This window comes from Podarcis erhardii (genome assembly GCF_964252035.2).
Source record: "Podarcis erhardii genome assembly, chromosome: Z".
Taxonomy (NCBI): domain Eukaryota; kingdom Metazoa; phylum Chordata; class Lepidosauria; order Squamata; family Lacertidae; genus Podarcis; species Podarcis erhardii.
Window position 1 is genome coordinate 1,055,338 of NC_138504.1, and position 24,389 is coordinate 1,079,726.

The following is a 24,389-nucleotide window of genomic DNA, read 5'->3' on the forward strand; positions in this document are numbered from 1 at the left end:
TATAATGGCTTTGTAACACAGAGTGGCCCGAGCTGCAAAACATATAAGGAAAAAGTATGTTGGCTTATATTACATATGCATGTTCTGTATTATTATTTTAATACTATTGTTAAAACATTGTCATGGCCCTTGGGTAGAACAATAAACTTATAAAACTTGAACTACTTCACTGTCAGTTTCTTCAGACAAACATACAAAGACAGGTCTGTCTATTTACAGCTCTTTATTGGTAGATTTCTCAGAAAAACTGTCCATCACTGCTTGCAGCCATGGTAAACATGTCTCTCTCTCTCAAACACACAGAGAGAACAGAAAGTACAGGAAACAAGCTCCTCCTTAGCTTCTAAAGCTGACATCAGAAAGTGACGCACACCTCAGAACACTTAACCAGTTAAGTTCTGAACTCTCACATCATGTAAGTGTTCAACCATTAGATGCTGCTAGAGCACCACAGCAGTTATGGCTTCTGCAATGCATAGAAGGAGCATTAAGCACATAGCAAAAGTCAACTACAGTGAAAGTAGCTAAGTTTCCCTGTTGCAGCAGAATTGTATTGGGGGTGTGTGTGTTGAAGCACATAGCCTCAGACTTTGCAAAATTTACCTGTAGGCAAATGATCACCCTCCCAAAATTAACCTTCCTTTTCAAATCCTCCCAATCTGGATTCCCCTAGCCCAACTTCACAAATGGCAGAAAAAAAATACACCTAATTCAAAAATATACACTCAAACCCCTCTCACACAAAAGAATAATTCTCATTACAGCCACCAACTACACCTTAAGCCACCCCCAACCTCTCTCACCACCAAGGAAATACAACAAGTGAATAGTAACACATACAAGTAACGCTGACACCCCCCAAGTTGAATAATAGAAGCATAACCACCCAACCACACACCCCTTGCCATTCCCCCTCCCCCTTTCCTCCCTTTTTTCTTCCTCTTCCTAATTGTTTAAACCAATTCATGAACCAAGAACTTATACATTGACCACTAATAATGAAATATATGTTGTAGATATTTTTCCACATTTATGGTGCTATTTTTTTTTAAGTTATCCAATAAAAGCCACATTAAAATATTCCAAATTACAATACAATAAAAAAATCCAAACATAAATGCCAAATTTTATATCTTTGGGTGACTTCCCATGCTCTGAATTTTGCAAAGTGCTGATATTATGCTATTTTTGTGATATACAAATGACATGATAAATCTTGGTATACTTATTTGTATAACATTATTCTTGTTTATAAAACCCAATAAAAAATCAAAAGCAAAACATGGGGGAGGTGGAGAATCTGTCTCTCTAGCAATGATGAAGATGGGTGGGGCAGGGGAGGAGGGAATTTCCACACAGTGCAGCTTCACCCAGCGTGGCAGAATTGTAGAGTTTAAAAAATGCACCTGCCACAGTTACTTGCTTTGTAGAGTTCCCAAAAGCAAAAGAAAAGGAGGAGGACTCTCTTCACTCATGGACTTTCTGGTGACATGCATAAACTATGGCTGCTGCTTGATTCCTGGTATTTTCAGCTATTTGTTTAAAGAGACAGCTTGAGGCAGTATATACCCTTCAGGCTGAAGGAAACTCTTAGGCAGATTAGTTGTAAGCTGTGAAGCACCCAGCTGGGGGCAGCCTTAACAAACACGAACCTTTGCAATGCTACCAGTGGGAGTTCTCATCTCTCTCTCTCTCTCTCTCAATTTGTTTCCCCCTCTTTAAATAAGCGACCCAGGTCCCCCCCTATAATCAGATTCTGGCAGACTGCACACAGACTTTGCAATAAAAAAGCCACAGAGAGAAAATGAAATATGGATCTATTATTTTTATGTTTATTTCCCCCCTCTGTACTGATGAGGAGTAAGGCAACCCATTCATTGAGGATAATGCGAGGAGCTGCTACACATCCCCAGCAGTAAACAAAATTCAGTTAATGAGTGGCATTCAAGTTTTCATCAGTTTTCCTGAGTATAATGCTATCACTTTTCTGATGCTTCTTTCACACTACAGCAACTCTTGCTTTATGGAATTGTGGCTTTTCTGGCTGAGAAGGCAGCATGTGCTGCTCTCATTCAGCCAGTGGCTGGGGTGTGACACAGCCATGAGCCCCATTGGACCCCTACCCTTTCCACACGTGGGGTTCTGTCTCCCCCTCACCATTACCCTCTCCCCCCCAGGAAAGGGCAGGAAAGAACTCTCTGCTCATCTATTGCCCTCACTTTACTCTGCCCTCATCTACTGCTCTCACTATCCTCACTTTACTCCCGTGATTTTCCAGATTTTTGGGGGAGGGGGAAACTGTTAACAGATCTCCCCCCAGAATAAAACATCATGGAAGTGGGCATCAGATTTCCATTAGTGGAAGTGGCTTTTATGTCCTGCGAAAGCTCCGATATAATCTGGAAATCAGCAGTGAAACCTTGGGGAGATGACTGCTGCCTTCATCGTCATTGGTTGCTGGGAGACTAGAAATCTGGGAGTACCAGGTTGTATTCATAATGAAAGAAAGAACAAAACCTGTGAAAAGATCCCTTGTACTCTCTTCCTCATGTTCCTCACAGTCCCTCTTCTGCAACAGCTTCTTATTAGGCTTCCAAGGGCAGGAGGTGTTCAGAGTTGATTTGGGAGGGGAGGGGGGTAGAGGAAGAAAGATGTTAAAGTACCTACAGAGGTGGCATTGAAGGGCAACTCAGAAGACACAAACCAAATCGCGATTAAGAGAACTTTAATAAACATTGGCTTTTGAGGTATGTCTCTAAGCTCACAAGGAGTAAAGGGGGGGGGGACCAAAGAAACCAGTATTTGTTATTTCCTTTGCACACCCACACCCAGGTCTGAAAACCATTCCTTAACTTTCTTTAAAAACCTTTGAATCTCAAAATGTTTCGTACACTGGTGCAGTCAGGTCCATTCAGAACAGAAGCCATTGTAAGCAACACAAAAGATTGAATTAGCTGGTCATAGAATTATAGTATTGCAGCTGGGACACCAAGGGTCATCTATTCCAGCCCCCGCAATGCAGGAATCTCAGTCTCAATCTCATCCCTGACAGATGACCACGGCTTAGAAACCTCTACTGAAGGAGAGTCCACCACCTTCCAAGGTAGTCCACCCCACTGTCAAACAGATCTTGCCATCAGAACGTTCTTCCCAATGTTTAGTTGGAATCTCCTTTCTTCTTATTTGGGTGCTCCCCTCTGGAGCAGGAGAAAACAAGCTTGCTTCCTCTTCCACATGATGGCCCTTCAGATCTTTGAAGATGGCTCTCATATCACCTCTTTGTCTTCTCTTTCCAAGGCTAAACAAATGTACCCACTTTCCTCAACCATTCATCCTAAGGCACTTCATGATCTTGGTCACTCTTCTCTGAGACTTTGATCTTCTCTGTTGCAGTTCTTGAACAGCACACAAAACCACCAGCAACAAGGAATCTTTTCTTTAAGTGTGTGGGACAACACCAGTTCCCCTCGTCATGCTTCTTTGTTGTGCCCATGCACACATTTTTATTATGACACTGTTTGTTAAATGCCGATTGCGTAGTTTTGATCACAAAGCTGTGCAATATTTGCAAGTGTTCCTCTACCAGATGAAAAATACTGTAGGTCAATGTTGCACTTGGGGGAAGAAACCCACAGTTTATCAGCTGCCTGCTCCACATTTCTCTGAGAAGCTCAAGGTTATATGCAGACAAAACAAGCAACTGCTCAAGCCTTCTCTCTGAAGTGAAGATGCTTCTTTATATATATATATATATATATAAATTATTTTTGCATTTTCCATTTTACACAGACAAGTGAAATAAAAACATAAATATATAAACCTCCTTCCCCATTGTGGATCATAATAAGATGCTTCTTATTCATTATTTGGGGGGATAACTTTTATTAGGCTTTCAAGAACAAGAAGGTGCATAAGAAGCAGATGCCTGCCTGTGGAATGAAATGTTGTTGTTGTTGTTTAGTCATTTAGTCGTGTCCGCCTCTTCGTGACCCCCTGGACCAGAGCATGCCAGGCACTCCTGTCTTCCACTGCCTCCCGCAGTTTGGTCAGACTCATGCTGGTAGCTTCGAGAACACTGTCCAACCATCTCGTCCTCTGTCGTCCCCTTCTCCTTGTGCCTTCCATCTTTCCCAACATCAGGGTCTTTTCCAGGGAGTCTTCTCTTCTCATGAGGTGGACAAAGTATTGGAGCCTCAGCTTGACGATCTGTCCTTCCAGTGAGCACTCAGGGCTGATTTCCTTCAGAATGGATACGTTTGATCTTCTTGCAGTCCATGGGACTCTCAAGAGTCTCCTCCAGCACCAGAATTCAAAAGCATCCATTCTTCTGCAATCAGCCTTCCAGCTCTCACTTCCATACATCACTACTGGGAAAACCATGGCTTTAACTATACGGACCTTTGTTGGCAAGGTGATGTCTCTACTTTTTAAGATGCTGTCTAGGTTTGCCATCGCCTTTCTCCTAAGGATCGTGACTGCTGTCACCATCTGCAGTGATCATGGAGCCCAACAAAGTAAAATCTCTCACTGCCTCCATTTCTTCCCCTTCTATTTGCCAGGAGGTGATGAGACAAGTGGCCATGATCTTCGTTTTTTCGATGTTGAGCTTCAAACCATATTTTGCGCTCTCCTCTATCACCCTCATTAAAAGGTTCTTTAATTCCTCCTCACTTTCTGCCATCAATGTATCATCTGCATATCTGAGGTTGTTATTTCTTCCGGCGATCTTAATTCCAGCTAGGGATTCATCCAGCCCAGCCTTTCGCATGATGAATTCTGCATATAAGTTAAATAAGTTACATTCCTTTCCCAATTTTGAGCCAATCAGTTGTTCCATATCCAGTTCTAACTGTAGCTTCTTGTCCCACATAGAGATTTCTCAGGAGACAGATGAGGTGATCAGGCACTCCCATTTCTTTAAGAACTTGCCATAGTTTGCTGTGGTCGACACAGTCAAAGGCTTTTGCATAGTCAATGAAGCAGAAGTAGATGTCTTTCTGGAACTCTGTAGCTTTCTCCGTAATCCAGCGCATGTTTGCAGTTTGGTCTCTGATTCCTCTGCCCCTTTGAAATCCAGCTTGCACTTCTGGGAGTTCTCGGTCCACATACTGCTTAAGCCTGCCTTGTAGAATTTTAAGCATAACGTTGCTAGCGTGTGAAATGAGTGCAATTGTGCGGTAGCTGGAGCATTCTTTGGCACTGCCCTTCTTTGGGATTGGGATGTAGACTGATCTTCTCCAATCCTCTGGCCACTGCTGAGTTTTCCAAACTTGCTGGCATATTGAGCGTAGCACCTTAACAGCATCATCTTTTAAAATTTTAAATAGTTCAGCTGGAATACCATCCCTTCCACTGGCCTTGTTATGAGCTGTGCTTCCTGAGGCCCATTGGACTTCAGTGGAATGAAACAGTCTGTTGCAATTGCATTACACTGTGATACTTTGGCAAACTCCGCAAACACTCACAGAACCAATATAACAAATAAATTAGGTAACTAACTGAAATAAAATCAAATTTCCCCTATGTCCTCCAAACCAACATAATCTTTGGGTCCCAAGTGTTTCCTTCTCATTTATCAGTACAGTCATACCTCGGGTTACAGACGGTTCTTTTTTGGGGTTATGGACCGCCAAAACCCAGAAGTACGGGTTACTTCTGGGTTTCGGTGGTCGTGCATGTGCAGAAGCACTAAATCACGCTTTGCGCATGTGCAGAAATGCTGAATCGCAACCCGCATGTGCGCAGATGTGCTGCTGCGGGTTGCGAACACTGCAGGTTGCAAACGTGCATCCCACACAGATACGTTCACAACCCGAACATCCACTGTACTCTAACCACTACACCACATTGGCTTCCACGATAAAGGTATCTTAAAAGTTAGTCATCATCATCATCATCACCACCACCACCATCATACTTTTATTATTTGTACCCCGCCCATCTGACTGGGCTGCCTCAGCCACTCTGGGCAGCTTCCAACATATAAAAAAACATAATAAAACATAATAAAACATCAACCATTAAAAACTTCCCTGAACAGGCTGCCTTCATGTGTCTTCTAAAAGTCAGATAGTTGTTATATACTGTAGTTACTCCTCTTCTTGACATCTGACGGGAGGGGGTTCCACAGGGAGGGAGCTACCACCGAGAAGGCCCCCTGCCTGGTTCCCTGCAAGCTCACTTCTTGCAGGGAGGGAACCGCCAGAAGGCCCTCAGAGCTGGACCTCAGTGTCTGAGCTGAACGATGGGGGTGGAGATGTTCTTTCAGGTAAACAGAGGTGAGTGAGATTAATGGACAAATAAAGTACAACCATGATGGCAAGGAAACTTCATAGGAAACAGAAAGAATGTATGTATTTCATTTCACTTTTAATTTGTATACCACCTTTCTATATTACTATACACTATACTATACTATACTATACTATACTATACTATACTATACTATACAGTTGACAGTAACAGTAAAGACCTTATAACAACAAAGACCTTATAACAATCTGATCCAAAACAAAAATGTCATAATAAAAACATAACTTTAAAATAAACAACTTACATCAAAGTGATATTCAACAATCCATTAGTATATAATAGTACACAATAAAATTAAATATCAGCAAATAACAATTAAACATAATAATTTCTAATAATTTCTAAACTATAATAAATAAGAATAGCAGCAAGTCACAGAGCAGACACTTTGCTACTCAAGAGCCTTTTCACTGAAGATGCCCAGAGGTAAGTCTTCTGCCTGCAAGACATGTACGCTCCCTACCAATGAGCTATGATCATGCCACGGTCTTCCAAAGCCGAAGCTTCTTATTCCTCCCACCATATGACTATACAGTGGTACCTCGGGTTAAGTACTTAATTCATTCCAGAGGTCCGTTCTTAACCTGAAACCGTTCTTAACCTGAGGCACCACTTTAGCTAATGGGGCCTCCCGCTGCTGCCAGTGCATGATTTCTGTTCTCATCCTGAGGCAAGGTTCTGACTTAACCCGAGGTACTACTTCCGGGTTAGTGGAGTCTGTACCCAAAGTGTTTGTAACCCGAGGTACCACTGTACTGGCTCCCAGGTGCCTTCTGCATCTGGCATAGACTGCATCTGGTGCTTTGAAGAGCTGCCTCTCGCTTCTGCTCTTATTTCCAAATGCACCTGTCAGGGAACTGCCATCGGAAAGGCAGGTGGTGGAGGGGCTCTCAGAAGCCAGGAGAGACTCAGCAGCGGAGGAAGGCACCAGCAGGGGGAGAGTGGGAGATCAGAGAGAGAGGGAGGCGAAGGAATGGCTCAGGGAGTCTTCTAGCGAAAACAGCGGAGAAGTCTCAGGACCTCCCATAGGTACACCCACTCCTCGCCGGAAACTGTCACGCCGAGAATCCAGACGACGCGTTTCCGTCAAGGAGCTTTTATGCTGGAGTAGATTCCGTAAACGCCCACTGTCGGATTCTGCCAGCGATTGAGGGAGTCATGCTTAAGGGGCTCTGCTACAGACAGAACTTTGCTAATCTGGGCAAACTCTGAGGGACTAAGCTTTTACGCACAAGCAGCTCATCATCCCATCACAGCAATCCGACAGTCTCTGAAAGCCGCTTGTGCAAGAGGAGGCATCATGAGCAACCCAACCGGAGCTGGAGCCACAGGAGGAGCTGGAGCAGGTCCAAGCCTGGAAGAAAGGTACAGGATGTTGGAGGTCCAGCTAGCTCTGCAAACGGCTAGGCTCGAGGAGAGGAGGGCTCAGGATGCAGAAAAGGGAAAAACCACCCCACTCACAAGGAAGGTGCCAGGATTGGTGCAGAAGTTTGGGGGTGATCCCAGGAACTATCAAGCCTTTAGGACAGAGATGCAATATGCCCTCAATCTGCAGTTTGATGACTTTCCTGATGAGGAATCGAGGGTAGCGTTTGTGGTTGGCCATCTCGAAGGGGGGGGGGCGAAAGACTGGGTGAGGCCCCTGATGGCAGCTAATAATGATGCCCTAAAGGACTCGAGGAAGTTTTTTCGCGCCATGGATCTGATGTTTTCCAGCGAGATTGAGCAGGGAGTGGTGCGCAGACAGTTAATGGCGTGTAAACAGGGGAGCCGATCTGTCCGTGAGTACTGGACTGAGTTCACCATGTTGATCCATAAATTGGGATGGGAATTGTTGGCGGAACCGATACAAATGCTGTTCGAAGAAGGGCTATCTTCGGCAGTGAAGGACGAACTTTCCCGGGCGCCCAGGGCGGAGTCTATGGACCAGCTGACTATATCCGCGCTGGCCATAGGAGCACGCCAGGAGGCGAGAGCTTTGGAGAAGCGGGAAGGGAAGGGAGAACGTTGGAGGGATTTCTGCATTCCAGAGATTCCCGAGCACCATTCCCCGCCAGCAGAGCCGATGGAAATTGGAACAGCGCGCGGGGTTTCAAACCCCAGTGAAGGGCGGAAGAAGGAGGGAAAGAGCGCCAAGAAATGTTTTCTCTGCCAACAGCCAGGTCACTTTGCCAGAGTCTGCCCACAAAGGAAGGAATGGCAAGGGATGGCGGGAGCTGTTGGGGGGGGAGGAGGAGGGAGTTAAGGAGCAAGTAAAAGCCAACGCCTGGCTGCCACCATCGGGGCACAGCAGCCAGGCCAAAGAGCAGTGAATGTGCCCATGCCGGAACCCCCAAGACCAGCACTTGTAATAGAGGTGTCGCTAGAGCTGCCAAACGGACACCCACTAAAGATAAAGGCGCTATTGGACTCAGGCAGCTCCTGTAATTTTATGAGTAAGGAGTTTGCAGCCGAACACCAGATACAGACTATCCCTTTAAGTAACCCTTTGCAGGTGACCACGATTGATGGGAGGGAGCTGTTGGGGGGAGAAGTTAACCAACAGACTGTCCCAATGATAATGAGGGTGGCAAGACACACAGAACTGATAGCGTTTAATGTGGCCACCTTGGGAGGAGCGCCCATTATTTTGGGGATGAGCTGGCTAGCGCTGCATGATCCGCTAGTGGGATGGCTCCAGAGGGTAGTCTCATTTGGGTCAGCGCATTGCCTGGCACACTGCAAGGAAGGGGAAGCCCAGGTGGGAGCCAAGGCCACCCTAGCAGGGATGGAAGTAGCTGATAAAGGGAAGGTACCACGACAATACGCCGACCTGGTTAACGTCTTCAGCGAAAGAGAAGCAGATAAACTGCCCCTGCACAGACCCTTTGACTGTCAAATTAACTTACTCCCAGGAGCACAACTGCCAGTGGGCAAGCTGTATGCAATGTCAGACAGGGAGATGCAGGAGTTAAGGGAGTTCATTGACAAGAACCTCAAGCGAGGTTTCATCAGAGAGTCAAGAGCGGTGGGGGGCAGCCCAGTGTTCTTTGTGGACAAAAAAAACACTGATAAACCCAGATTGGTCGTGGACTTCCGGGCCCTAAATGCAGTGTCAGAACCAGTGACCTTCCCCATGCCCAGAATCGATGACATTTTGACCCAGGTGAGGAAAGGGAAAATTTTTACCAAGCTGGACCTAAGGGGGGCGTATAACCTGATACGTATGAGAAAGGGAGACGAGTGGAAAACCACGATGTTCACCCCCTTAGGGGCCTTTGAGTACCTTGTTATGCCCTTCGGTCTACAGGCGGGCTCGGCCTGTTTTCAATCGTCCATGAATCACGTCCTGGGACCATTGCTTTACAAGAACTGTGTAGCGTTCTTAGATGATGTCCTGGTGTACTCAGAGAATGAGGAGCAGCATGTGCGAGATGTAAGAGAAGTACTGAGCAGACTGCAAGAAAACCAGCTGTGGGTGAAACTGGAGAAGTGTCAGTTTCATACCAGAGAGGTGGAAATCCTGGGGTACCGGTTGTCAGACCAGGGATTGGCCATGGATCCCAGCAAGGTGCAGGCGGTACTGGAATGGAAGACACCGAAAACTAAGAAGGACGTGCAAAGGTTCCTAGGCTTCGGAAACTTCTACCGGAAGTTCATCAAGAACTTTGCCCACTTAACGGCGCCCATCACTGATTGTCTCAGCAGCAAGAAGAAATTTGTCTGGACGGAAGAGGCACAGCGAGCGTTCGAAAGATTAAAGAAGGCGTTTGCGTTGGAAGAACAACTTTTGCACGTGGATCTACAGCAACCAATGAGAGTGGAGACTGACGCATCAGACCGAGCGGTGGGGGTGGTGCTTCTACAGCCGGGAAAAGATACGTCAGAATGGAGACCTTGTGAGAGTTCAGAACTTAACTGGTTAAGTGTTCTGAGGTGTGCGTCACTTTCTGACGTCAGCTTTAGAAGCTAAGGAGGAGCTTGTTTCCTGTACTTCCTGTTCTCTCTGTGTGTTTGAGAGAGAGAGACATGTTTTACCATGGCTGCAAGCAGTGATGGACAGTTTTTCTGAGAAATCTACCAAATAAAGAGCTGTAAATAGACAGACCTGTCTTTGTATGTTTGTCTGAAGAAACTGACAGCTTTACACCGCTGTATGCTACTCTGCTAAGGCGTGACTGGGCGAAGCAGAATTTATTGCGCAGCGCAGAAGGAAGTGTGCTGGACGCTGTAAACGGCTGATTGAGATCGTAAACTAATCAGTGGTCACGCCTAATAGATCGAGTTGGAAGATCGATATCTCACAGACCGTGTGCCTTCTTCTTGCGGAAGTTGAACAAATCCGAGAGGAACTACACCGTGTACGACTGAGAACTACTCGCCATTCATGAAGCGTTCCGGAAATGGCGACACTTGCTGATTGGAGCGCAGCACAAGGTCCAAGTGCGCACCGACCACAAAAATCTAGAATACTGGAGAACTGCCCGAGTACTGAACCAGAGACAAGTGAGATGGGGCCAGGAGTTCTCCAAATTCCATTTTGAAATTTGCTACGTGCCGGGGAAGGAGAATGTCAGAGCGGACGCTCTCTCTCAAAAACCAGAGTATTTAGAGGGAGAGGGAGAGCCAGAGGAGAGACATATCATTCCCGAGGACCACTGGGTGTATGGGGCGGCATTGGTGGGGCAAAGAGAACTGGTAGAGGGAACCGAGAACGATGAATACGCCCAAGATAAACTCAGAGGACTCCGGGGAGGGGGAGAGAACACAGGGGGGTTTGAGGAAAGGAACGGAACGTTGTATTACAAGGGGGCACTGTACATACCGGAAGGAGAATTGAGGGGTCGGGTACTTAAACAATTGCACGACAGCCCCACAGCGGGGCACTTCGGTCAACACAAAACCATGTGGTTGGTTACCAGGGAGTTTTGGTGGCCCAAGGTGAGGGAAGACGTACGGGAATATGTTAGGGGGTGCGACCGGTGCCAGCGAGCAAAAGGGGAGAGGCTGGCACCAGCGGGGCTATTGGAACCATTACCCACACCAGAAAGGCCATGGGAGGCAGTATCCATAGATTTTATGACGGATCTGCCAAAATCCAAAGGGAAAACAGCTGTCATGGTGGTGGTAGACCTATTAACCAAGATGTGCCATTTTATAGCCTGTTCACACGCGGTCACAGCGGAAGAAACCGCCAAGTTGTTTGTAAAGCATATTTTCAGGTTGCATGGCGCCCCCTTGAGGGTGGTCTCAGACAGAGGGAAACAATTTACTTCGAGGTTCTGGAGGAAGCTCATGAGCTTACTGCACGTAGAAGTCAATTTTTCAACTGCCCGACACCCAGAAACAAATGGGCAGGCGGAAAGGGCAAACGGGATTTTACAACAATACCTGAGATGTTATGTAAATGACAGAGAAAATGATTGGGTAGATAAGTTGGCCCTGGCAGAATTTGCCTACAACAACGCGGAGAATGTGTCCACAGGGATAAGTCCCTTCCTGGCTAATTATGGGTGTCATCCCAGGGCATTTCCAGGAGAAGGAGGGGAGAGATGGAGTGTGCCGGCAGCGGAACATTTTGTGGAAGAGATGGAAGCGATCCACAGACAACTCCAGCTTAACTTAGAGAGGACCAAGGAAGAATACAAGAAGCAAGCAGACAGAAGCAGAAGGGAAGGTGAAACCATAAGGGTGGGGGACCGGGTGTGGCTATCCACCCAAGGACTGCCGTTCAAGGGAGGGTGTAAGAAATTGAGACCCAAACGGCTGGGACCCTTTGAGGTCATACAACAGGTCAACCTGGTAGCATTCAAACTCAGGTTGCCCAACCACATGAAACTGCACCCCGTATTTCACAGGTCCTTACTGTCGCCGTACCGAGAGGGGCGGGAGTGGGGGAGAAGTGAGAGGGAGGTTACTCAAACACCAGTCATAGAAGAAAGGGAACGCAACATGCATGTGGCAGAAATCATTGATTCCAGGTGGAAAGGGAATCAGGTGGAGTATTTGGTAGAATGGGAAGGGGAACCGGAGTCAGAAAACACATGGGTACCGGCAGAGGAGGTCAATGACGAGGTTTTAATAGAAACGTTTCATCAACGGTTCCCAAGGAAACCTCAGCCCGTGGCACGGTTCAGGAGGGAACACTTCGGCACCACTGATGAGGAAGAGGAGTTTGAAGGTTTGCCAGAATCAGGGCTGGAAGAGGGAATAGACTCCGACGAGGAGGAGAACTCAGGGAGAATCCTCGGACGATGAGGAGGGCTCTTTCCGGGGTTTTCCATCCTCACCGCCAGTAGGGGAGGGGGCGGGAGGGGGTGAAGGGGGCCCTGGAGGGGAGGTGGATGTCAGGGAACTGCCATCGGAAAGGCAGGTGGTGGAGGGGCTCTCAGAAGCCAGGAGAGACTCAGCAGCGGAGGAAGGCACCAGCAGGGGGAGAGTGGGAGATCAGAGAGAGAGGGAGGCGAAGGAATGGCTCAGGGAGTCTTCTAGCGAAAACAGCGGAGAAGTCTCAGGACCTCCCATAGGTACACCCACTCCTCGCCAGAAACTGTCGCGCCGAGAATCCAGACGACGCGTTTCCGTCAAGGAGCTTTTATGCTGGAGTAGATTCCGTAAACGCCCACTGTTGGATTCTGCCAGCGATTGAGGGAGCCATGCTTAAGGGGCTCCGCTACAGACAGAACTTTGCTAATCTGGGCAAACTCTGAGGGACTAAGCTTTTACGCACAAGCAGCTCATCATCCCATCACAGCACCTTTACCTGTGACATCCCACCCAGCTTCCAGGTGGTCTCCTGCAACCCCTCTCCTTATTTCTGTCCCTCCTTATGCATGGGACTATAAGGGGTTCTGCAGCCACTGGTTCTCAGTTCCCTCATCACCCTCCAGTGCAGGCATCTCTGAATCAGTCTCCTTCCCTCTGCTGGTGCTGCGATTTGGAGTGCTCCTCTGCTTCTTCTTTCAGCATCTTTCACCATCTGAGGGGAAACAGGGATGTGGCTCCTCTGGCCTCTCTGCTGTCACCTGCCCCCCCCCACTTTCACTGGCACATGTCCCCCTTTCCGCTAAACTCAGCAAGGCATCCAGCAAAGCATTCCCAAATGCCTTCGCCACCTCAAGGGCAGGAAGACAAGGAGCAAGGCAATGTGTTGGAGTGTCCTCCTGTGTCAGGGCTGCTTGACGTCCTGTCACCAAACTCAGCGAAAGGAGGGGCATTCTGTAAAGTGCTCCCACTCATCTTGTCCAGTGGGGATGGGTGGTGGGTTCTGCCTGTGGCAGGGCAGGTGGGGGGTCTCCTTCTTTCCACCTGAGGTGGCTGCTTCACCCCACCTCATCTGTGGGCCAGCTCTGACATCCCAGTGCCATGTATTCTGCTTTCCCCCCTGTACATTGCTGAGGCCAGAAAAGCAGACAGAGTGATGATATGTTTGGAGAGGTCAGAGGAGAGAGAGAGAAGGCCAGGAAGAGGTACAGTCAAGAAGTACAGTCATAACTCGGAAGTCAAACGGAATCCATTCTAGAAGTCTGTTTGACTTCCAAAATGTTCGGAAACCAAGGCATGACTTTCTGCAGCCAATCGGAACCCGCGGAACCCGCATCGGACGTTCATGTTCCAAAGAACATTCGCAAACCGGAACAGTCACTTCTGGGTTTGTGGCATTTGGGAGCCAAAACGTTCAAGTCACAAGCCTTCTGAGATATGATTCTAACTGAGTGGCTGCAGAGGTGGGGCAGACTCAAGGGAGTGCCAATTCCTCTGCTCTTGGGGAAAAGGCTTTAGGCAACTCTGGTTGTCCTCCATTAGGCTAACAGGCCCCTTTCTCACCAACCCAAAGTCCTTGGTTAGTTGACCAAGTTGACCAGGCCATCTCTCTGCACACTACTGTAGCTGCAATGTATTCAGATTCTGTGGAAGATAAGGCTATACAATTCTGTTTATAACTGCCTCATGAAATGGGACCATTTCCAAATATAAATACATATCCACCTGTGGATTTATAATCAGTTTTACATCCAGCCCAGCATCAGTAAAACCAATCATTTTAGGATTATTAACAGCTGGTAATCTTAATTTACAGTTTATTGTACCCCGTAAGTACCAAACCACTGAACCATCCAGTCATATTCAGTGGGAGCATTTACTTTTCTACTTAGAATTCCCATGGCACTGGCTAAGTCAGGTCTACATGTAATAACAAGACACAAAAGCTTTCCAATCACTGACCTGCACTCATTATTGTCTGGCAATGGCTTTGAATCATCTTGATTCTTTAAAAAGTCAGTAGTCATGGGTGTGGCAACTGGGTACGCTTCTTGCATCTGCATGCTTTAGATCATTTCAGAAATCTTTTGCTTTTGGCTAAGAAGAAATGAACCATCTTCTTCTCTTTCAACTTGAATTCCAAGACAGTACTGTCTAGCTTTAGAATGTCTATATTTATCCTGTTTGGGCCTTATTAGCTGGAGGTTGCCTTTCTCAATAGTCCACAGAGTCTTGTTGTCTATGGTCCAAGAATGGGTCTCTGTGCCCTCTATCTATGAGCATGTTTTCCTTTCTTTTCCTTTGTTTGTATAATGCTGTTAAAATATTGGAGTTTGTATGATTAAAACTCCAAAGAAACTTTTCCTAAAAATAACAAAGGGGTTTTTTTTTGTTACATTGGCTGTACTTCATGCCAAATGGACTTTCTTATTAATCGAGTTGAGAAAGACCCATCTAGTACACCCTGCTGTAATGCAGGAATCTCAACACACAGTCTCCCATCCCATTTAGAACCATACCAGACCTTGTTTAGCTTTGCCAAACATGCTAGCAGTTTTAATGCTGCACCATTAGGAGAATAAAGGTAAAGGTACCCCTGCCCGTATGGGCCAGTCATGTCCGACTCTAGGTTTGTGCGCCCATCTCACTTAAGAGGCCGGGGGCCAGCGCTGTCCGGAGACACTTCCGGGTCATGTGGCCAGCGTGACGAAGCTGCTCTGGCGAGCCGGCACCAGCGCAGCACACGGAAACGCCATTTACCTTCCCGCTAGAAAGCGGTACCTATTTATCTACTTGCACTTAGGGGTGCTTTCGAACTGCTAGGTGGGCAGGAGCCGGGACCGAAAGACGGGAGCTCACCCCGCCGCGGGGATTTGACCGCCAACCATGCGATCGGCAAGTTCTAGGCACTGAGTTTTTACCCACAGCGCCACCCACGTCCCTATTAGGAGAATAGCTTCCCCTATATGCAATTTTAGGTGATTCTTTTCAAGAAGAGCTAAAATACATGCCTCCATAAAACACACAATTATTGCGGGGCTTCTGGCAATCTTGTCTTTGGCCATTCAGTAGTCCAATGCAGTGCTGGGGCAGAAGCACTTGAATGGATGTTGTTCCACTGCAAAGGAACATCTTTCCGCTTGCCAGAGGTTTGGTTCGGGGCTGTTTGAGACCTATCCCAGGGTCTCACAAATTTCAGTTGCTTTACCCAGGCTCGCTTCTTAGCCAGAGGCCACACTGGTAAAGCAAACTTGGTGGTGCTTTAACGGCAGAATAAACCACCCTCCCTTGCCCCAGGACAAGCCAACCATTCTACAGCTTGAGGCAAGGGCCAGTTTCTTGCTACTATAGCACTTTTAAATGATGGTGCATTGCACAGCATTACAAATAACAAGGCATACTTGAAATCTTTACTACAATTGCCCTGCTGCTCTTCACTCTACTTAACACTTTCACATTTTTTGCAAGCTGTATAAATTTACTGTTTAATGGTTAGGGAAAAATAATTCTCCTTATGATGGGAAATATTTCAAGTCTACCCTATGCAGCCTGATGATGATGCTAATAATAATAATAATAATAATAATAATAATAATAATAATAATAATATGCCACCCATCTGACGAGGTTGCCCCCAGCCACTCTCGGCAGCTCCCAACAAAAAATAATAAAAGCACAATATGACATCACACATTAAAAACTTCCCTGAACAAACCCATCCTTGACAGGGAAAAGTAGCAAAATGCAACACTGACTTGCAAAATGATGCAGTTTCCCTGCCATGGCTTATTTGTTGATCCCTTTAGGTCTTAGGAGGTGAAAAAGCCAAACAGGCTGCTGCTTTTTCCACCTCTTGCATTCAAATAGGCATCCCGTTCCCTACTGAAATCCTAACAACCTGTGAGAGTGAATGGAATCACCTGCTGCTGCTCCTGCTCCTCCCAGTCACATATCACCCAGTGCAGCAAAGACAGATCAGTGCAACAGAAATTAAGACGGGGCCTGGATTTGGCTAGTGAACTGCCCCAGAAAGAAATTGGGAGCTCACAACCCTGTTCTTGACCAGTGTTAGGATGGAGAGGGAAGTCTCAGGCAGATGATGACAAGAAGCAGAACCCACTACTCTTTTTTTCTTTTCCTTCTCCTCCTGCAATGAGGCTACATTTTAATATTTTAATGTTTCAATATTTTAATGTTGTATTTTTATTTTTGTTTTTAAGTTGTAATCATTTAACTTGTTTTTATTATTGCTTGTAAGCCGCTCTGAACCCGGCCTTGGCTGGGGAGGGCGGGGTATAAATAAAGATTATTATTATTATTATTAAAAGCTGCGGCTGTGAAACTGACGCTTGTCAACAGGGGGTCCCTACTCAGGACGCCTGGTGAACTTTTGCTGTATTGCTGTATTGCTTTCCAGAGTAGGGAGCCTTATCCTGCTGGGAAGAAAGCAAGAGGCTAACTCCAGAGAGAGCTCCCAGCTAAGAGTGCCCTTGAGCGTATATGATGGGGTTGCCTGTGGAGCCAGACGAGGGAACAACAGGCTCAGCAGCTGGCAAGGCCAGAGCGTGGGTGAGACGGATGCTAGATCTTTATCTGCTGTCAAAGCACTCTGCAAAATAAGCTAATTAAGAGCCCCTGGCTCCAAGCTGGGGGTGCATTTTTTTGTGGAAAGCACATGCCAGGGGTAGACATTGGTAATATGGCATTCAGAGCGAGGAGAAAATTTGCCTCCCCATCCTTATTTTCACTATAATTTCTTTTGGTGCAGTTAATTTTAATGGATCTTCTCAGTGGATACCCATATAAATATAGACTTCTATTATTATTATTATTATTATTATTATTATTATTATTATTATTATTATACCCCACCTCTGCTTAGTACCCTGTGCAGTGGAACTCCCCACACCACCCTAAATCTGGCACTGAACATGCTCCCCCTCCTCCCCCAGCCCCAGGTTATTAAAAAGGTGCAATAAACTCAGGCTTTATTTTAGTTTTGTTGGCAGTGCTCTCCTTCTTGTGCGCCCCATTCTTCTTCCCTTGACTCTTTTAACTTTCCCAAATGAAAAAATCAGGGACATATTTCTCCTCCCCCCAGAAGATGTTATTAAAACCTTTTCATAATACATTAAAAGAAACTGATCTAAGTAAAAACTAAAACAGAAAAAGAAAATCAACTTGGCAAACAGAGTAATAGCAGTGAGCTAATGAGTAGCGCTAGGAGCAGGTGGCGCTGTGGTCTCAGCCACTGAGCCTCTTGGGCTTGCCATTCGGAAGGTCGGCGGTTCGAATCCCCACGACGGGGTGAGCTCCCGTTGCTCTGTCCCTGCTCCTGCCAACCTAGCAGTTCGAAAGCACGTCAAAGTGCAAGTAGCTAAATAGGTCCCGCTGGAGCAGAAAGGTAACTGGCGTTTCCGTGCGCTCTGGTTTCCGTCACAGTGTTTGGTTGTTCCAGAAGCGGTTTAGTCCTGCTGGCCACATGACCTGGAAAGCTGTCTGTGGACAAACCCCAGCTCCCTCAGCCTGATAGCGAGATGAGTGACGCCAGAGTGGACTTAACCATCCAGGGTTCCTTTACCTTTACCTAATGAGTAGCACCTGTTTATCTACACCAGTGGTGCCCAAACTTTTTTCAAAGAGGGCCAGATTTGATGAAGTGAAGGGCTGTGGGGATTGACCAAAGCACCAACCAAAGTTGTTGACCTTTTTTAAGAACTTTGGTAAATTTAGGACTGAGCTTTTTTTAGGGTTGGAGTTGCTGAGCTTCTTTTAGGATTGAAGTTGTTGAAGTTTTTTTAGGATTGTACCCCAGGAAATAAACTGCCACAGGGACCAGATTTAACTGACCGGCAGGCTGGTTTAGGCCCCCAAAACAGACTTTGGACATGCCTGATCTACACCATACTGCAAAAAATTACTTTAACATTTTGTCATGCCCCTTTCTGCAGAATTATATGAAGACTTTCTTGTGCAAAACAGGTTACTCCTCTTTGGACTGCGAAATCCTTGGAATTTCAGCAAAAGCTCAATGATTACACTTTTCTTTTGCGCACGTGCGCACCCCCCCCATATGCATGTAGGAGGGGGTAGATAAGGACTTTGGTGCCAGATTCCATAACAACTCTATTCCAAGCTTTGTCCTTAATTTAGCTAAATCTTTTCAATATGAGAGCCACAACAAATTCCAGGTGACTAGGAGCCATGGAGATCTCACAGGTAGGAGACATCGCATACAGAAACAGTTCCATATCTAGGGGAACATTTGATGTTTCCTCTTTGTGATGGAGGGGGAAGCGTTATGGGCAATTTTGTAGAATCATACAGAATTCCAACTCAGTTAAATACTTGGGAAGCTAAGAGTCTAAATTTGGGGGGTGGGGAAGAAACTTCAACAGGATCGTGAGAAAACTGCTGTGGACAGCTATGCCAAGGATTACAATAAAAAGGTGAAGTAGGACAGGCAAAAGAAACAGTAGTTTATTAGAAGGAATAATAATAATAATAATAATAAAAAAAAAACCAGTAGTTTATTAGAAGGAAGTTAAAGCCAACTCCTGCTGATGTTAGTTCTATCATGTCTCATTCAAACTGTTAAGAAGTCATATTCACAGAATGTTCTCAGAAACTTTATTTAAAGCAAATACATATATTGCTGTTAATCTTTTTAAATGATCTAATGAAATATGTAGAAATTCATAGACAGCAGTATTCTCCCAATCTTCGGTTTTCTTTATTTCTCCTTCTGTGGGGGCTCCTTCTCTCCCATCTCTCCCTTCTCTTCCTTCTCTTCTTCATCCGAAGCAAAAGCTGAGGGAAAAGTCAAATAACCACCAGTTAAAATTGGTATGTGATACATGTGCTGCATTTTCATTATGCCGTATGTTCATTCTTTTTGGCAAAAAAATGGGCACACAAGGAAGACAGGAAATCTGGGCCACAAGGAGGCAGCAAACCTTTGTGCCCTTCAGAGGCACATGCACAGTCTGCTACGGGCCTCCTGTGTGGAGGAACAAGACCCCTGCCAAGATGTCCGCCCAGCAAAGGCAACCCTGGCAATGTCAGCCTCCTCCCCACAAAGGCGTCTTGAGCTGTGCTCCACACTGGGGGTGGGAGGTGGGGGCTGTAGCCCTCCCACTACCATAAGCCCCTGCCAACATGGCCAGCAGTCGTTATGGAGGATGGGACTTGTAGCCCAACAAAATTTGGAGGGCTGGATTTGCAAATACAGGATTCTCAAATTACCTTCTAGCTCCATCAGCTGTTTCCTTCTGAGAAGTATTTCATTCTTCTTATACAGTCTGTCCAGCACCCTCTCAAGTCGTTTGATTGCCCTCTTCAGTGCCTCATATTCCTGGAGAGGACAGGGGATTGGGAAACATTTACATCAGAAGTAGACATTAAATTGACTGGCAGCCTCTTGGGAAAGAGTGGATTGCACCTGTCTGCACAAGCCACAGGCTGGACTCAGTTTTGCACTCTTAGAGCTGTTGCCTAAAGCAACAGAGAGCTATGGTTTTCACTCAGAAAGTTCTGCAAAGTTCAGTTATTTAAATCAGTTCGCTTTCTTGCCTTTCACCTTACAACATCCTTCCCCAGCCCGGTGCCCTCCAGGTATAATGCCCACCTTGAGCTGGAGAGACTCAAGCTGGGCATCACAGCCTAACACCCCTTTCCTGCCTCTCCCTCTGCACTTACACTGGTTGGAAACTGGCCACCAGTAGCCGAAGCAGCTCCTCTCGGAGATGTTTTCTTCTCCGAGGGCAGAGTCATCTTCAGAGCCGAAGCTGCTCCGCCCGGAGATGTTTTCTCCTCCGAGGGCAGAGCCATCTTCAGAGCCGCAGCCGCGGCGACAAAAACCGTCTCCAGCCCGGACCCTGCAGTACGCTGAGGGCAGACGGAGAAGCGTGGCAGCTTCGCGCCTCCGCGAAACTTCTTCCGGGACCCCGACTCTTCCGGCCCAGCGGCAGCAGCGCCTTCCACGGCAGGAGTGGGAGCGGGTAATGGGGGCGCGGAGGGCGAAAGGCTCGAGGGTGTCCAAGGGGGCAGAGAAGAATCAGGCACGTCCGACTCGGAGCCTGGGTTCTCGGGCGAAGTGCTCCGTTGCATCCTGCAGGCGCGGCAGCTGTCCCGGCGGCAAGTTCTCTCTCTGATGTACCTGCCTCTGTTTAGGAGCCAAGCGCTCCTGGATCGCTCTGAGGTCTGCGCACAACTGCCGCGAGCAGAGATTCCCACCGCTCTTTTAGTCAGCGGAGCCGTCGGGGAAAGGTGGAGCTCGCGGTGCAGCGGCCGCCAATGAGAGGAGAAAGTGGGCGGTTCTCCCTCCCACCGGCCCTTCTCGGCGCATCTGGATCGCAAGAAAACTATTGTTACTAAAAGGCAGAAAATGGATATGATTACTTTTCCAGTACAGGCCTGGAAAGGGGCGGCGTGCGTCCTGCAGCTTTGCTTTGTTTCCCTGCTGGTTACAAAGGCGCAGTGGACCACGATAAAGCGCCATTAACATATACATATAGATATATATTTTTTATTAAATTTTCTGTTTTACAATTTAAAGTACTCATTTTTACATCCTTACAATATCAGTGACTCCCCTTCTCTTTCAATGGTTCATTTTACATATCATAAATCCCTGCATGTTTTACGAAAACTATACCATTCAGTATTCCATTATTACTGTACATGCATCAAAACTTATCTACACTGTTAAATTTATCTTAATGCTGCCAGCATTTTCAGCTGTACTTAGTTATTTCCCATATATTCAATAAACGTTTTCCAACCTTCTCTAATGGGTCCATTAATTTTAATGGGTCTGCTCTGAGAAAAAGCTAGTTGAAGACTTCTTCTTTGGCGAGTAAGATTGTCTTCCATAAACACGGATTTTAACAGTGAGTTCGTAACTGACTGTGGTGGCCAATTCTGTATCCACACGTCCTTCCACAGTGGGGACATTGGTTTCCTGGTGGGAGTTGACCACGGTGAGGGTTTGCCAAGCGCGCCTTCCTCTTCGCCCGTTTCTCCCTTGTGTCCTGAGTTCGAGTGTCTTCAAAGTCCAGGACGCCTTTGGTAAAGGCTGTTCTCCAACTGGAGCGCTCGCAGGCCAGTGTTTCTCCGTTGATGGTGTTTATACTACTTTTTTTTTAGATTTGCCTTGAGAGAGTCTTTTGTTGACCACCAGCATTAAGCTTTCCCTTTTTAAGTTCGGAATAGAGTAGTTGCTTTGGAAGACGATCATCAGGCATCCCCACAACATGACCAGTCCAACAAAGATGAGGTTGAAGAACCATTGCTTCAACACTGGTGATCTTTGCTTCTTCCAGTACACTGATATTAGTTCGCCTGTCTTCCCAAGTGATGTGTAAAATTTTTCGGAGACACTGTTGAGGGAATCTTTCGAGGAGTTGGAAATGGCGTTGATAAGTGGTCCATGTTTCACAAGCAGACAGTAAGGTTGGTAGTACAATAGCTTTGTAAACAAGCATTTTGGTTTCCCTGCAAATGTCCCCGTCCTCAAACACTCTGCACTTCAACACATTCTCAGCCACGTTATTTTGTCCCTTTACACGGGCGTAGCAAGGGGGGCAGGGAGGGGCAGCTGCCCCCCATAATCAATTAAAAATCAATAAAAATGCACAGCAAACTGAGGTTCACCCCCCGTAGCAAAAGACCTGCCCCCCCAAATCCTGGCTATGCCCATGTTCCTTCAGCTTCTCAAATTTATTTATTTATTTTTCTAAAATCCTGGAGGCAGCTAGCCCATTACAGTTCAGACTGTAATTTCATGTAAAGTAACAGGAAACTGAAATGGGACCTATTCAGTTTTACATAGTAAAGGGATGTTCCCATGTGGAAGATGTGGGGAAAGGCAGGTCCTCTTTTTTTAAAGCAGCAAACCTGCAAATAGGTGTGCAGAGTCACCCAACGTTAGGAACCAACTCTTGGGGGTTAAGGTCCCTTTGCCCCCCCATATTTGAGGGGGCTGCTCCCCCCCCCCGATTTAATGGGCATTGCCATTCAGATGGTGTTCAAGTGCCTGTCTTGTGATCAATTATGCAGGATGGGGCTTACCTGCCCCCCCCCCATTTTTTTTCAAGTTGGCACCTCTGCACCCAACGAAGACAGCAGAAAAAGATGAAAAATGTTAAGATGTGTATTCTTCTCTATTAAATAACAGAAGATAGTTATGTTTCTTTTGAAATATGTACTGTATGTATCATTGATGAGAAAACATTGCAATGAGTTGTTTTGATAGTGTAAAAATGTGCAACAGTTTCCTCAGCTGTGTTTGTTTGCTACAGATATCAAGGTGGGGGGCACAATGGTTAGAGTGTCTGACTAGGACCTGGGACAGCAGGGCTTGAATCCCCACTCAGCCATGGAGCTCCTGTCGCCATCCCTTAGCCTAACCTACCTCACAGGGTTGCTGCAAGGATGAAATGGTTGCCCCCCCAGCTGGAACTCACCAGAACTCAGTTCCAGCACATCTCAGGTAAGCACCACTGCCATTATAAGAGAACAAGGGAGGCATCCAGTTACCCCATGGATGGATTGTGTATATCCATAACCTCTTGCCTGAAACATGCAGAATTTTATGTACCAGTTCTTTCTCTCTTCCAAGACACACTTGTACTGCTCACCCCAAATAGTGCAAACTGTAGAATTTTGTGATTACAGTCACTTTATTACTTGGGTTGATACCCCTCTCTTCCGTACCCCCTTGCAGGAATGCTTTTAGCTCTTACGTTTTAGATTGCAAATGTCTCAGTGAAGACTAAGAGAGACATATTTGGCAGTGCCAACTATGCATGTCTGTTGGGATGGATTCGTATTAAAACTGTATGATCTAGTCCCATGTGGGTCCTATAAGGAAGAAATATGTTCCCATTTCATTTATGCAATAGCTTTCTGCAGAAAACCCATTGCTTAAATAAAAAAATTACTTGATGCTTTCTGTACATCTATACCTCACTTCTTTCTCAGTTTCTAGACCTGGATCCCAGATGCAGTTGTAATCTTGAGGCAGTTGCACTGCAACACAGATTTTGTAGTCTCCAGCTACATACACACCATACATTTAAAGCGCACACACACACACACACACACACACACAGAGAGAGAGAGAGAGAATGAATCCTGGGAACTGAAGTTTGCTAAGGATGCTGGTAAATGCAGCTCTGCAGTTCCATGGATTCCTGTGTGCTGTGTATGCAGTGTTGGAGCAGGGGTGCTTAGTCTGTGGCCTCCCAAGCGTGGTTGGATCAGAACTCCCATCAGCCCCACAACATCTGGAGAGTCACAACATCCCCATCCCTGAGGTTTCTTTAACACCTGGTTGTTTGACTTGTGCACGCATTTTTGTTCTCCCAGTGGCCACCCAGATGCCAGGATGGGAAGCCCACCAGCAGGACATGAGTACAACAGCACCCCACTCTTCCCCATTTGTGATTCCCTGCAACTGGTATTCAGAGGCATCCTGCTTCCAGCAGCAGAGATAAGACATGGCCTTCTTTTCCAACCAGCCTCTGCTGGATTAGCCTTTTCTGCACCAGAGATCTGCCCATTTGTCCATAGTTCAGGTAAAGTAAAGGGACATGGGTGACACTGTGGTCTAAACCACTGAGCCTCTTGGGCTTGCTGATCAGAAGGTCGGCGGTTTGAGTCCCTGCGACGGGGTGAGTTCCCTTTGCTCTGTCCCATTTCCTGCCAACCTAGCAGTTTGAAAGCACACCAGTGTGAGTACATAAAGAGGTACTGCTGTGGCAGGAAGGTAAACAGCATTTCCACGCACTCTGGCTTCCATCACAGTGTCCTATTGCACCAGAAGCAGTTTA

The 24,389-nt window shown here is 46.6% G+C and overlaps 1 protein-coding gene across 1 annotated transcript; it reads right to left on the bottom strand.

Annotated features, from left to right (window-relative positions):
- Positions 1 to 18,637: 18,637 nt before the first annotated feature.
- On the bottom strand, positions 18,638 to 20,844 carry LOC309334316 (uncharacterized protein). Its single transcript, XM_081848566.1, has 3 exons — positions 20,254 to 20,844; positions 19,801 to 19,909; positions 18,638 to 19,365 (listed from the first exon to the last, which is right to left on the bottom strand). The coding sequence occupies exons 1-3, from the start codon at positions 20,662 to 20,664 to the stop codon at positions 19,289 to 19,291; spliced, it is 597 nt and encodes a 198-aa protein (XP_081704692.1). The 5' UTR covers positions 20,665 to 20,844; the 3' UTR covers positions 18,638 to 19,288.
- Positions 20,845 to 24,389: the final 3,545 nt, after the last annotated feature.